Here is a 15,349-nt window from a genome sequence, read left to right on the forward strand (position 1 = left end):
CGCAGCCGCTGGTCCCGGGGAAGGCGCAGCCGGGTGACCTCTGCAGAGAGAGCACAGCGTGAGCCTGCAGCTCGCGTAGGGTGGACAGAAGGCAGGACAAAAGCTTGCGATGAAACGAAGAAGGACACCCTGACCCGATGAAGGAGCAGAATGACATTTCAGTTGCATCGATCGACAAGCATTCTCATAGGCAAGGAACTGTCAAACACGAAGCGGACATCGGAGATGAGCTCGCACATTGCACCAGAAGAGAGAAAGTATTTAACTGCCACATCGGCACGTAGCCTGTAATCGTACTGAGAGGAAGCCGATGTTTGTCCTCTGACAGATTTCTACTGTGGGTGAGCCTGGCCGCTGCTGGCTGGCACCGAGAGCGCTGGTACAGCCGCCTGAGAGGAACACGTCACCGTGTGCAAAATGTAAATGGACCCAAGAAAGGTGAGAGAGAGACAGTGAGAGACACAGAGACAAAGAGAGAGCAGCACTAAGCCCACAGCTATTGAGGGAAATTCCTCCAGCCGCCTTTAACAGAGTGTTAGTAAATTCCTTGCATTTCCAAGTTAAGTATATTTTTAACTAACCAATATGCACATCTGTCAGTAACTATGATGAACCATAAACATACTTGAAATCTGGGTATGGTCTTCCTTTTTAGACAATCTGCAGCAACTGTGAGAATGAACATCTAACTGTCGATTAAAGGAGAGACCCCACCCCACCCCAAACAAGCCTGCATCCGGGAGCCCGGCCTCACATACAGCAACGTCTTTGCACCAGGACCGAGCCTTGTGCCTTCTCTGCGACCTATCCAAACTGATTTCAATTTTGATATGGAAACTTGGCGGAACTGTCTTTTGTCCCTCAGCATAGTCAGAGGTATTTTTCACGGGAAGCAGAGTGGAGGAGATGTTGTTTTCCAATTTCGAATAAACACGATCACACCCAGTCACTGCGGGGCACGATTCACAGATGCCTCTCCTCCCACTTCCATTCTGCCCTCTGTTTCTCTTTATTCTTCATCTGGCCTTCATCTAGAGGAGAAAGATCCCATGAAAGCAATGCCACAGAACATAACTGCTCAATCCCTGGTTCTTTCGTGTTTGGTGCCATCACAGATGGCGGTGCAAAAAATGCTGCTGTTTGCGACCCGAGGTCACGCCTCCCCGGGCTCTTGCCCAGGTCTGGCCTCACGTTCTCCGTGTGACCGTCACCCTAGCTGACAAATAAGCAGCAAAGGATTGACTCTTGTCTTCTACTATCCAGCACGTCCTTCCAATCTGAAAGAGCAGTTATGTAAGTCATGATTGTTTCACGTCAAAGAAGGTTGGGGATGCTCTCAACATGAAAAATCCAGCTAGAGAGACTCTACCAAAACTTGCTTTTGGGTCATCACATTCACAAAAATCTAAACTGGGAAACAAGATAGAAATGGGTAACACGCACCTTGTTAACTTCTACTGTTCCCTTAATAACGGTTGCACACAGTTCATATTTATATTTCATTTCAATGTTCCTTGGAGTAATACATAGAAAATATTTTCTGCTTTTCTTTAATGTGTGTTTGAATGAATACACACACTCATGCACATAATCACATGCATACACACATGTATATTCATCAATATGTATAACTAAAAAATTAATTAGGAATGTGAAGAATGTGAAGTTTTAATTTGCAGATAAAGTGCTTGGCTTTTAAAAAATTGCAAATTTATAGAAAAGTGAAGATTATAAAGGTAGTAGTGTCACGAAGCATGAGGGTTATTATGTTATGTTTATAATATATGAGTATTATTTTTCATTTACATTTCTGAATGATAGCTTCTAATTCCTTATGAAGTCCTGCAAGAGAATGGGGTCTCTGTGCTGAGATCAAGAAAGAAAAGTGTCCTTCTAGAAGCTTAAAGACACAAGAAGGAAAGCAATGATAGTATTTTAATATCAATGTTACGGCTTAACACTAAACTTTGATATTTGAATAATGCCTAAGAGTGTGTATTTTTCTTCGAGTTTAGAGTAAAAAATGATTTCTTAGAGCTCAAAATAACTCACCATGAAAGAAATCATGTATGAGTTTGACCATATTATAGCATACATCCTTTCATCAAAATGTAGTATTAAATGAACAAAAACACAAGACAGCTAGCAGTATATCTGCCACTCACAAAACTTAAAAAGAATTCACATGAAAAAAATGAAGATCTTTGATAGATCAATAAAAAGTGAGAAACAAAACCACCAAATTTTTTATAAATGCTTTAAAAGTTAACCCATCCATATGGCTGAACATAATCTTTAAAAAGTGCTCACCATTTGTAAGAGCTAAAACTTGGAAACAACCCAGCTGTCCATCAACTGGAGACCGGATAAATAAAATGTGTGTGTGTGTGTGTGTGTGTGTGTGTGTGTGTGTGTGTGTTTATAAAATAGAGTACTACTCAGACATAAAGAATGAGAAACTAGAGACATATATAACTAAGTGGATGCACATCGAGGCCATACTCATGTGAAATTAATAGGACACATGTGTAAATACTGAATTATTGCTCTGGTGTGAAAAACTATAAGTGTAAATAAGGATCGAAATGTAAAATTGATATTGAGTAATAGAAAGAAAAGGTCTAAAGGTGTTGGGCAAATGGGAGGGGTAGGAGAAAGGTAAAAAAGGAAGAGAAAGAACAAAAGGAAAAAATGGAAACAAAGTGTTTGTTAATAGGGAAGGGTGGAGGGGGGAAGGGAGGCTAGGGGAATGGGGAAAAATAACCAAGATTCATCATATAAAGGTTCTAGATACCAAAGATGAATGTAACTGCACTTTTTATCTAAAATGTACCAATAAATATATATTTAAAAAAAAATTGCCCAAACATTGGTATGATCAGAGTGATGGAAGTTAAATCCAAAACCCTTCAAATTAGCATGAATTTAAAAGTCTAGCCAGAATACATTTTGGAAAGAATATGGAGAAACGTAAATTCTTACACGGCTTGAACAACACAATAAAGTCATCCATCCACTGTCCTTCTCCGCAAGCGAATGAAGCCACGTCCACACCAACTGCCCGGAAGCCCTGACTCTAAGGCCTTGTGGGTCCTGAGCTTCACTGCAGGAGGCAGGGAGCAGGCAGAGCATTCAGTGTGGTAAAGCAATAGCACACATGGTGCTGCCTGACTTCTTAGGATGCTTTCAACACATACATGAGACCAGAAGAAACGAGAGACCTAAGGGGAGTCTGATTAGATAATGAGCCGTGAACTTACTCTCAAGAAAAGGAGAGCCAGAAATATCTTGAAGACACATAGAGAATGAAATTTTTTCTACCAAAATTGTGACAGTATTAAGGAACACTAATGAGTGTAAATAAAAGTATTTAGCAACTAGAGTGAAAGGTAATTTCGTTCTGTAGCATCGGTGGCATTGAGAAGTTGTGGAAAGATGAATAAAAGACTTCAATAACAGCTTTTCTTGTAAAGTAATAAAGGAAAGATTCTTTCGCATAATTGGAATTTCATTTATTATTCTCTTTACAACTCTGTAATGAGCACAGTAAAATTCTATAGATAGGACTGTGTTTTGATACTACAAGAAGCTTTGCATAATAATAATGCCTCATTTTTATACATGATTTTGATATTCCTCTAGTAGTCGTTAAGTATGGTACAGTTACTGTTCAATATTTCTGTTCACTTTCATTTAATACCTCATTTTCAAGTGAACTATATGCAGTGGAATTTAAAAGTAAAATAAGTGAAAATTTATCCTATTCAATTAGTGACAAGTATGACATTAACAACTTGAAAAATAATTCTTTTTAGCAGAATAGCTTCCATTGCAAATCTGACCTAACAAGAATTGTATCTGACAGAGAAAACTGGGTGGCCACTCAAATAGATCAAGTTAATTTTAACTGTATGATTTAGAAAAGTTCAAAGGTATAGACGGATGAATAATTTTGGTATTGTAATATAAAGGCTGGAATAATGAGGCATTCATATGGTAAGGCACATTATGTCAAATTTAAACATTTCTATAGAAGCGGGTTTCTCCTTGTCAGACAGGGGCAAAAGGAAAAATTGAGAACACTTACTGAATATTTACAATTGGGCATATTCTAAGTATTTGATTTATTTAATTTTCACACTTAGCCTATGATGTAGATGCTAGTATTCATTTTTTTAAATGTTTTCTATCTGTGATCATATACTGTGTAAGGAAGTGATAAATGAAGAGTCAATGTCTATCCTGTAATCATAATGACAATATTCTGTAAGGATAGAAAATGCAAACAATTAGATAAGTGAGTTATTAAAACACAAAATTCCATGGAGGATCCTCAAGTGCATTTTAATAAGTAAAAGAACCCTGCTTGAAAATGCTACGTAGCATATGTATGATTGCAACTATGACTTCTGAAAGACAAAGCCTGGGGAGAGTGTCAGAGATCAGCTGGTCCCAGGGTTATGTGTGAGTAAGGGGGACCAGACAGGGCCCTACGTAGTGAGACTGCTCCACACAGTACAGGGCGGCGGGTACACGTCCTGTGTATTTGTCTAACCCTGTCACCCGTGGGGCACCAAGCAGACACACAGAGTGAGCTATATAGACTTTGTAGGGTCGAGTTGTAATGAAAAAAATGCCTGGAGGTGAACAGCTGAGGAAGGAGCAATGTGTGTGCACAACTGTGGGCAGATGGGAAATTTCCCCACACCTTCCTTTTGATTTTGAGATAATCCTACAAGTGTTCTAAAAACTGTGTCTATTTCTTAAACGATACATCCCACCAAAACTAGTCAGAATATCATGGAAAATAACAGCATGGATTATATAATCAAGATTGGATTAGAAACACAGTGGACCCTTAACTTACAAACTCCTTAGTTCCAGACAGCTGATTGTACCTAAGTCAATACAGCTGAAATCTGGCTGTTTACCCGGGTATGTGCTGTGGATAACATGAAGCAGATGAATCTTCCTTTAACCTAGTTAATTCAAGTTGTTCATATGTCAAGCTGGTTGTAATTTGAAGGTCCACTGTATGACATTGAAACCAGCCTAACAGACATGTTTGCGTGACTTTCAACAAGTTATTAAAAGTCTCTTAGGGTTGCTTTTCCATGTAAAGGTTAAATATGATATTTTAAGCACTTCTTAGAATAATTATTAAAGGCTTGGCCCCTAGTAAATTATAAATATATTTAAGATTACATTAACCATGAAGAGTTATTGGCATACTCTTAAGATTGACAAGATTTCACCATGTTTAGTTATATAACAGTATTATGTTGTCCCAAAATTTATCAAAAGTAAAATTGTATTTGTTTTGTTTTCTAAGATAACAGTAAATTACAGAAGAAAATTCAGGCTTATGATCACAGGGCTGCTCCTACTCTGCTTTGGTTCTAATCTCACATAAAAACTAAGTGCCCCTTTGGAAAAGACTTTATGAACAAATCCTCAATAGCATGAGAACTGGCAGAAAGAATCAACAACTGGGATCTCACCTCATTAAAAAGCTTCTGCACTGCAAGAGAAATCACCAACAGAGCTACAATGTGGGAAAAAATTTTTACCAGCTGTTCCTTAGACAAAGGTCTACTATCAAGAATATATAAAAAACTAAAAAAAAAACAGCCCCCCCAAATATAAATCCCCAATTCAAAAATGGGCATCTGAAATAAACAGACATTTCTCAGACAAACAAGTAAAACCAGCAAATAAATATATGAAAGAATGTTGAACATCACTGGTCATTTGATAGATGCAGATGAAAACAACACTGGGATTCCACCTCACCCCGGAAAGAATGACTGTTGTTAAGAAATCAACAAATGTTGGTGGGGTTGTGGGGAGAGAGAAACCCTTCTCCTTTGTTGGTGGGAGGGCAGACTGGTGCAACCACAATGGACATCAATATGGAGATACCTCAAAAAACTAGGATTAGAGGTCCTATTTGACTCTGCTGCATATCTTTCCAAAGAAATAAAAGAATCATATCACAGCGATATATGGGCTTCCATGTTTATAGGGGCACAGTTTGTAATAGCTAAATCTTGGAAACAGCCCAATTGCCCATCGTTTGGAGACTGGATAAAGAAGATGTGGTTTTTCTATAAAATGGAATACTACTCAGCCATAAAGAGGCATAAAGAATGAGAAACTAGAGACATTTATAGCTAAATGGATGACTGTTGAGGCCACACACAAGTGAAATAAATAGGACACACATGTGTAAATACCAAATAGTTTCTCTGATGTGAAAATTAAAAGTGTAAATAATGTTAAAATTGTATAAGTGATAATGTGAAATAGGAAGAAAAGAGCTAAAGGAGTAGGGGAAGTGGGAGGGGTAGGGGAAAGGAAAGAAGGGCAAAGAAAAAATATAAGAAAAGGAAAAAATGGAAACAAAGAATTTATAAATAGGGAAGGGTGGTGGGGATGAAGGGAGGCTAGGGGAATGGGGAAAAAATAAGAACCAAGATACATCACGTAAAGTTACAAGATACCAATGATGAATGTAACTGTATTGTATACCTAAAAGTACTAATAAACTTAATGAAAAAAAAACTAAATGCCCTTGAAATTGTAATTAAATATATATACATAAAAAGACATTAAATAGTATGATAATCAATCTTCTACTTTAAAGGAAATCATAAAAAAAATCTTTGAAGTATGGAAATGAATCTTCTTTTCTATATGATTAGTTGGTAGAAATACCATGTGTGATTTGGCAAAAATTGATATTATACTGACCTGTTAAAAATATTTAATATACTTTTAAGATTTTAGTCTGACCACTTACAAATTAAATTCAGTATAGCAGGTTGGGAAAAGAAATTGCTTAGTCATGTTGGGTTACGAGAGGACGAATGGCCAAAGCGCTGACCCTGAGTCCCGGAATGCTGGTTCTCACCGGGGCACAGGTGTCCCGAAGGAGATGTGCTGGAGCCAAGTCCCTCGACCCACAAACAACCCCCTAATCTCTTCTTTATTCCTGTGTCCGGTTTACACTGCCCTTTAGTCATAAACAGATGTTGTTTTATCTAGACATTGTGTCTTTAGTTTGAACAATGTGTATCTGCTCATGACTGCTGTTAATCATCAAACCACTGAGATCGTGCCTGTGTGTGTGGCCTCGAAACTGTACTATAAAGACCCTGGGTGAGAAATAAACTTCGCCACTGGCCATTAGCTTTTGGTCATTCATTGTGTCCGCGGTTGTCTCCCCAAGTCCCCTCGACACCCCCAACAAGTGGCACCTAAACAGGAACTCAGAACAGAACCCAGAAACAGGAAACAGGACACAGGAAGGACGCAAGCATTTAGAATGGTGAGTCAGACACAACCCCGGGCATGAGGCAATCTCAAGGAAAGTCTGGGACTTTCCTCCCCTGTGAGATAACTATTCAGGGAAGAAAATTTACTGGACTTGCAGACACTGGCACTGCCAAGAGGGACAGGCCCTCTAGATGGCCCTGTCTCCAGGTCCATTGTGCTATATCTGGAGCAGGCTCTATGGGCCCCTACACACTTCAATCATCCCAGTTACTTGCAGTGAAGGGACCAGATGATCAAACTGCATATTTGCATCTGTATATTTTTAGGAAAAAAAAAAAAAAGGAAAAAGAGAGGTCAGCGCTGTGTTATCATCCTGATGCTGCCTGCAAAGGTCTGAAATTCAAAACAAAGCCAGAGAAACTGAAACTGTGTTTTTCCAGATATCAAGTGATTTTGCAAGACAAATCATGTTACAAATTTTAACTATTTGATAAATGTATTTTTGTTTCAACTTAAGTTTAATTGCTGTACTTAAAACACTTCTTACACATTGCAAATTCTTGAATTGTGATTATAGGGTTAACGTGCTCTTTTCTGTATTTTGTTGATAAAAAACTCAAGGTTAATACTGTTCTATTGGCAGCCAGTCAAATTTTAAGATGTAACAATCTGAAAATAACAAAAACGAAAACTTCAAGATTTTAACAGCTGAAGTTTGTTATAGAAGGTTAATAGTAAATGAGACAGACAAAAATATTAGGAAAGCTATAAGTAAAAGAGATATACTTTTGACATGAAAGATTTTTGTATGTTTGTCTTTTTAGACAGAGATAAAAACAGATATACAAGACCAGAAGGCCTAAGTATGCAGAAAAGGTGTGAGAAAATGATTTAACAAGAAAATATGTATGTTTGCTTGTTGGTTTCAAGTTTGTTATAAAAGGTTTACATTTACAGTCATAAAGAGCTTTCATTCCTTTTGATTCTAATTCTACAAGAGATCTCTATTAATTGACCTACAAAACTTTTGACTAGTCATAACTAAAAGAGATTTTATAATACAATTGGCCAAATACATTGAGTGCACTCTAGTTCATAAATTGTATTATATGTTTGTCTCTGTCTGTCCAATTGTTTGAAAAGTGTTTGTCCAATTATATTTTTTATTGAAATGCTATCATGGATACAAATAACTCATTAATTTCTACAACCAGGTTTTATAAGTTAAAATTTTGTCAAGATAATTAAATATAAACTTTTAGGTTTGGGTAAAATCTTGTTGGTGAATAAAGAAACAGCTGCTTAGAAAAATTTATTCTGGTCTTTGTTCACTAATGGGAGCCCCAATAATTTTCATAGCCTTATGAAAAGATACGTCTCATCAAATATGTTGTTATAAAATGTTTACATTGGTTATCATCAAGAGGTTGCATTCTAAATATGTTATTGTGATATGTTTATAATGGTCATTTTTAAAACATGCTATGTTCTGTAGGAAAACAAACAGTTATTAAGAAGTTTTATTGAAAAATGCTTTTGATATCAAACTAAGCTAAAGAGCAATAAATAAAGTTTTATACATATAATTATGATTATTATTGTTAATTTCTGATGTTCTAAATGAATAGAAACTTCACAGGGTATTAAGAAACTACTAATGTTGCTCCAAGAAACAGGAATAAAGAAGAGATTAGGGGGTTGTTTGTGGGTCAAGCAACTAGGCTCCAGCACGTAGCCTTCGGGACACCTGTGCCTCAGTGGGAACCAGCATTCTGGAACTCGGGGTCAGCACTTCGGCCATTCGTCCTCTCACGCCCCAACATAGTCGTATCATGGAGAAACTCTGGCATGACCTTGTGGAAAAGAACCTGTGTTGGTCAGGCTGAATAAAGCAATGAGTTCATCAGGAGCTGCTTCCTGAGTCTTAGCAATGCGCTCAGCACAGTGTAGGAAGCTACTATACACCTAGGAAGTAAGGTGATCTACGTCCATTCCTTCAGTGTCCTGAGGATATTCCTGGCTGTTAGCACTATAGTCTAATAGCAGGTATGTTATTTGTTCAATCTCTAGTAAATTTTCACTTTCTGGGGGATCATAGAGTTAAATTACTAATTGCTTGCATGTGGTGAAGCAGAGTTTGAGTTTATCAGGTTGGGACACCTGGTACATGTTAACATGTTTCCTACCTAAGTCATTCTAGGTGAGAGCGCTGTGAGGGACAGGACTAACCCTGCCTCCAGCACAGGGAGAGACAGCAAAGGCTGTGGGAGACGGGGGCCTGGGAGCTGGCTGCTTCTCTGCAGGTCTTCATAGGGTCTGAGGACCTGGCTGCAGATATGGGAATCCAGAAATAAGTCTAGCAATTCATCCATAATTCATTAGGCCATTGAGGACCTCTTGAGCTAATCAGATCCACAGGGCACCTTTCTTTACCCTGACTACCAGCTTATTCGTTAACAATGGGGAAAACATCAGGTTTAGACACAGTGTCAGCTGTGAGCCTAGGAATCCCCCTTCTAATGCGCAAGTCAAAAGCTTCACAAGATTGATGAGCAGAAAATTACAAAAAAGGGAGCTGGCTATTCTCAAGGCAGTCAAAGTTTAATCAGCTAATGAATTGCCCCTTTCCACTCAAAAGACATTTCTGTCTAAAGAGCCTTTCTCTTTCTTGTCACTTTCAGTTTATTGACATATTCTTTTTTCTAGCACTATTTATAACACATTGTATGCAACGAGAGCTTTAACCCAGGTAGAAAAATGAGTTCATTAGAGTCTTCTTCATGCTGGCAAATATTCCCAGAGTTGTGGGCTTGGCAACACAGGCCTATGACCCAAACCTGACCTCCCACCTGTTTTTGTAAATGAATTTTTATTTCAACAGAACCACATTCATTCATTACTGCATTTTTTATATTGCTGCCTAGGGATGTTTTCAACTACACAAAGTAGTTACCACTGAGACCTCACACAGTGTAACGCCAAAGATATTATTTGCTTCCTTGCCCCTGTAGAAAGTTACCCACTCAGTGGAAACTATTTTGATACTTTACATTCCTTTTATATTGTTATTTAAATATGATCTATTAGATTCTGCTTATTCTTTAGGTTTAGAACACTAAACACAAGATAATTACATAGAGGATGCACAAAAGTTGCTCTAATTTATATGCATATGTTCCAAAACTATGTCTGTGCTTTTTAAACCTGATTGAGCCCACTGTAAATAGTATCACCAAGTTAATCCATACAACACGTATGACAAGTACTACTATAAAAATACAGTGCAATATAAAAAAGTAAGTCCTTTGTCCTAAGTGCAGTTTCTAGTCCAAAGTAGTAGCATCCTACCAGTCCTATCTTTCCCAATTGTGTCATATAGAACAGTTATCATTCCTTCTGTCTTCTGAACATCAAATCAAAATACAAATGCTCAGGGCACATTCTCAGCCAGAGGGAGAGCCATAGGATTGTCTTATGTAAACTGTCCACAGCGCCAATCTGTGAACACATTTGATTCTCCATGGAGTGCATTTGCATTCTAATAGGGAACATTTTAACTCAAATGTGTCTTGAGCCACGCTGGGGATTTAGCTCAGTGGTTCTGGTGCCTGCCTCACAAGTGCAAGGACCCGAGTTTGATCCCTGATATGGAGAAAAAAAGTGTCTTTAGCTACCAAAATGCTGAACAGATAGCCTTTGATGGAGAAAAGCTTCCAGTAACCCTTGCCAACTCTGCCACCACTTTCTCGAAAGTCAGAGGAAGCTAGATCTGAACTGGTCTGTTTCCCTCAGTTTGCACAGACTGTAGACATGTTTATTTCTAATTCTAGCCCTCTGCTCTCATACAGGATTTACTTTTAATATTTTATGAAGTCCTTTGGAATACAAATCTTGCCAGCCTCTTGCCAGTTAAACTGCAACTGAATAGTTTAAAAGAAAAAAAGAGGCACAATGAGACACTGTAATTTTGACTGAGAAACTTTTCAGTCAAATGTGGACATTTCTGTGTCACAGAGAGGTGCACCTGAAGCTGTGGCCAGGGGGACCCTGGGATCCCTGCCTGGGCCTGACGTATTTCCTGGGCTCCCAGGGAAGGCAGCCTCCCTCTGTCCTACAGAGGTCTTCTGACTGGGTCAGTGTCTGAAGTTGACTCTGTCCTGCGTCAAGTCAGTTGAAAAGTCTATTACAAGATTAGTATCGCACATATAGATCTAAAGGCAAAAACAAAACAAAACCAAGATATTTATAATAGCTCTAATTCACCAAAAAGATATAATTCTAAATAGGTACACTTCTAATTGCTTCAATAAAATAATACTTTTTAAAAAGCTGATCAGTGTTTACCTAATTCTCATTTTCAATAAAAATAAAATACTATTAAAACTTGTGTGGAGCCCTGCATCATTATTATTTCTACTATAACAATTTGATAAACCCTGACAGATATTTTATTTTTGTTCTTAAATACATGTTATAAAAGTTACATCATATTCTAATGTATATTAATTACTATCTCATCCATCTTGAAAACAGTGATATCCAGAGCACAGTGTTTCTCAGTACACCTTGGTTATCACCAGAACACTACACAACACCAACATTAAGCACATCATTTTGTACAAGAGCAATCCAGGAAAACACTGAAATACTTAACTAACCACTCTTGTCACAAAAACAAAATGCTGTAATTAGTACAGTTAAATAGAAAGTTTTTTCACATAGTTCAATTTTTCTTTATAAAAATTCTCATTTGGTACCTTTAAGAAATAGGGATTTGAGGCCAGGGATTTAGCTCATGGTTATACCACCTGATTCGCAAGCTCAAGGTCCTGAGTTTGATCCCCACTACCACAAAAAGAAAGAAAGAAAGAAAGAAAGAAAGAAAATTTACTGTGCTATCACGAAAGCATCAACTTAGATATTTTAATTTTGTTAGTAGTAAGACTATAAGAAATTGTAATGTTTTCCCCTAAAGGCATACATTGTTAAGAAATGTAAATATATTTTAAAGGGAAATATTTTAAAAACTGGAAACATGTTGCTTATTCTTATTAATGACATGTCATTTGATGGAAAATCCCTGAAAGTTATTAATGTACATTTTATATTAATGACAAAATTTCCATTGTGGGAAAAACAAGCACTGCAAAGGAAGCATCAGATTTCCAATGCATGAATGTGTTACGCGAGGGCTATCATCTTGCTGTGTGGCTTATTACCCAATGTAGAGCAATGTTTCAATGTAATTGTAAGGAACAAATCACAGCCAAACAAAACTGGTTCATGGTGTGATTCTGAATTTGAATTCTGATTAGCTTGCTAATTATAGGACCCTTCATCTGGAAAATAGGAGTAATGGTAATAACAATACCATAGAAGCCTTGTCAGGATTAATTAATATAAAATGGTTAGAAAGCATTCCATAAATGGAGATTATTATTAAACTATAAAACATTACCACTGTATGAACTTCCAAAATTCCACCTTTGTTGTGTGACACTTTGTTTGCTTAAAATGATCTTATAATTATTTACAGCAATAATTGAAAAGATATGCAGACACATATCTACACACAAGCATATCAGTACAGGAAAACAAACTTGCTTTCCTTTGGATTTGTGCAGTTTTATGTGGATTTTCAGGTTATCCAAGAAGTATAATAACCAAGCATCAACTCAGTTGAATAGTAAGGATCAAATTGCCTTTTAATTCTAGAAAACATATTAAGATATTATTATAAAGATACATATTTAAAATATTGATTGTGAAAACAGTATGTGGTGATGTCCAACTATAATCCCAGTACTCTGGGTAGCTGAGGCAAACTCGAGCCCAGCCTGGGAGACTTTGCAAATTTAGGAGACTGTCTCAGATTATGCGTACTTCAAGGGCTGGGGATATAGTGCAGTGTGAAGGCCTGGCCAGGAAGATAATTCCTGTCTCGGAAAACACACTTTTATAAATGTTGAAAATTACCTTTTGAATTAAAGATGTAAACTCAATGTAGTGATTTTATATGAAACCGATGCCCAATTCTGATCACAAAAGTATAAAATGTTTTTTGAAATTGAGACGTTTCTTTGATAAATGCTCATTTAAACCATTTAAACTCATTAAGAATTTATTAATTTAAAGAATGGAAAGGGGTGGAGGGAGAGGGAGGCACAAGTGGAAACAGAAAATTGGAGGGAAAGAGTCAACCAAGGTAAGCAAAAAAAAAAAAAATCAGCGAAATACTGCATCTCAGGGAAAAATATATAAGCTAAGATTTAAATCAATAGGTCCCACTGCACAGTACTGAATGGCATTTCCTTTTATGGTTCACATATTATTGTGTGCTGCTGATACATCATCTACTTTCTTAGTGAATTTTCCTTACATCTTCTGATAATCCCACTAGTCCACTGCACAGAAGCACTTTGCTGTCAAGCCACAAATCTAAAACCTGAACTCGCATCCTGCTGCGGCCGCTCGGAGTCTGAAAAGCTGTGCTCCACCTTCACTCATGGCCATCACCCCTGTTTGTACGCGAGGCTCTCCGGATTCAGAAGACTATAATTAAGTGAAGTCTGTCTCTCCGTGTGGCTCATGGGGTCTTTGAACTTATTTCTCCTACCTGGAATTCTGTATCTGTTAGCAAATATTCCCCATCTCATCACAAAGTATGTGGAGTAACGTTTTTATTAATTACTCACAGTAGCCCCTGCACAAGGTCTACATTTTTCAAAATGTCAAGTTTCGCACAGTAAACACAGGCGAGCTGGTCAGTAATTAACGTCGGAGCGTGCAGGCACATGCCTGTAAACTTAGCACTCTGGGAGGCTGAGGCAGGAGGCAAGTTTTAGTCCAGCTTGAGCAACTTATACTGTTTCAAAATTTAAAAATAAAAAATAAAATTAAAAATGGCTCAGTGTGACAGCCCTCAGTTCAACTCTAGCACAAAAATATTACAATTTTTAAAACAAGAAAGGACTACAATTAAATAACTCAAATAATATAATGAAATTTGACTCTTCATAGAAAGGCTGGTGAATATAACTATATCTTCTCTATGCAAAGTATAATATTAGTGGCAAAAGAACAACATTTAAGATATTTAATTTGATAAATAATAAATACTAGTGGGATATAATTATATCACAGAAATACATAAACCAGAGACTAAGCTCACACATTCTACTTGCACAGAAATCAATTAATTAAGTACAGGAGTGAATGTGAGGGTGAGAAAAGGAATGAAGGCAGTAATTACACATCTATTCTCTTGCTTTTCTGCAACAAGAAATACAAAATTGCTGACTTTCTTTGTCCTCATTTGTCAAACATCTGGGATCAGAGTAATACCAAAAAAGAAGAGCAAGCCAAACCGTAGTTTCTAAGATGCATATACATTCACTTATTTCAACTTGATTATTACAATGACTTCTGATAAAATAAATTACACAAATACATCTTTGGAAACGTACCACAAACTAAGTGGGCCAAGTTGGACTTGTGCGAGACCTCGGTCAACACACTCTCCTCACAGAAGGAGACTCTGGGTGAGCTGGGCCTGCAGATGCATTTCAAGTGGCTTCTCAAACCAGTGGCAGGGGCTGAGTTTCAGAGTGAGAAGTGAAAGATGGGTGAGCAGCACCACAGGCTGGGAACTAACTTAGATAAATGTAGGCCAATGCAGAGAGGGAGGCCAAGAGACAGAGACGAACTGAAGAGCCTGGTCAGACACCTTGTGGAGGTTAATGATGGATTATGGGGGCGGTTAATAAGAATGAAGAAAAAGTAATAAACCTGAAGGTATAAGGGGAATCATTACCTTCTCGTTTAGAGATTTTAGCAAATGATAAAACATATGTAACTTAAAAACCATAATTATGATCATTAAAATTTACTAAATACTAAGTGTGTATTAAATTATTTGTGATAATGTTGAGCACTTGAATGAATATTGAAACATCATGCTGTTATTATTCCTATTTTACTGATGAATTCAATTTTCAGAGCATTCAAGTAATTTCTCAGAACTGTTCCATTAGAGCTGGTGGATCAAAGATGATGTCAAATTTGAATTTTT

General features: G+C 37.3%; 1 protein-coding gene across 1 annotated transcript in view; it reads right to left on the minus strand.

The window, feature by feature from the left end:
* Positions 1-15,349, minus strand: part of Fstl5 (follistatin like 5) — a 716,962-nt gene that overhangs the window by 234,540 nt on the left and 467,073 nt on the right. The window contains exon 7 of the mRNA XM_033759984.1: positions 4-40. Coding sequence (XP_033615875.1) covers positions 4-40 — 37 coding nt within the window. The remainder of the gene's footprint in view (positions 1-3; positions 41-15,349) is intronic.

This window comes from Fukomys damarensis, unplaced genomic scaffold (assembly GCF_012274545.1).
Source record: "Fukomys damarensis isolate Sample0158 unplaced genomic scaffold, DMR_v1.0_HiC HiC_scaffold_38, whole genome shotgun sequence".
Lineage (NCBI taxonomy): Eukaryota > Metazoa > Chordata > Mammalia > Rodentia > Bathyergidae > Fukomys > Fukomys damarensis.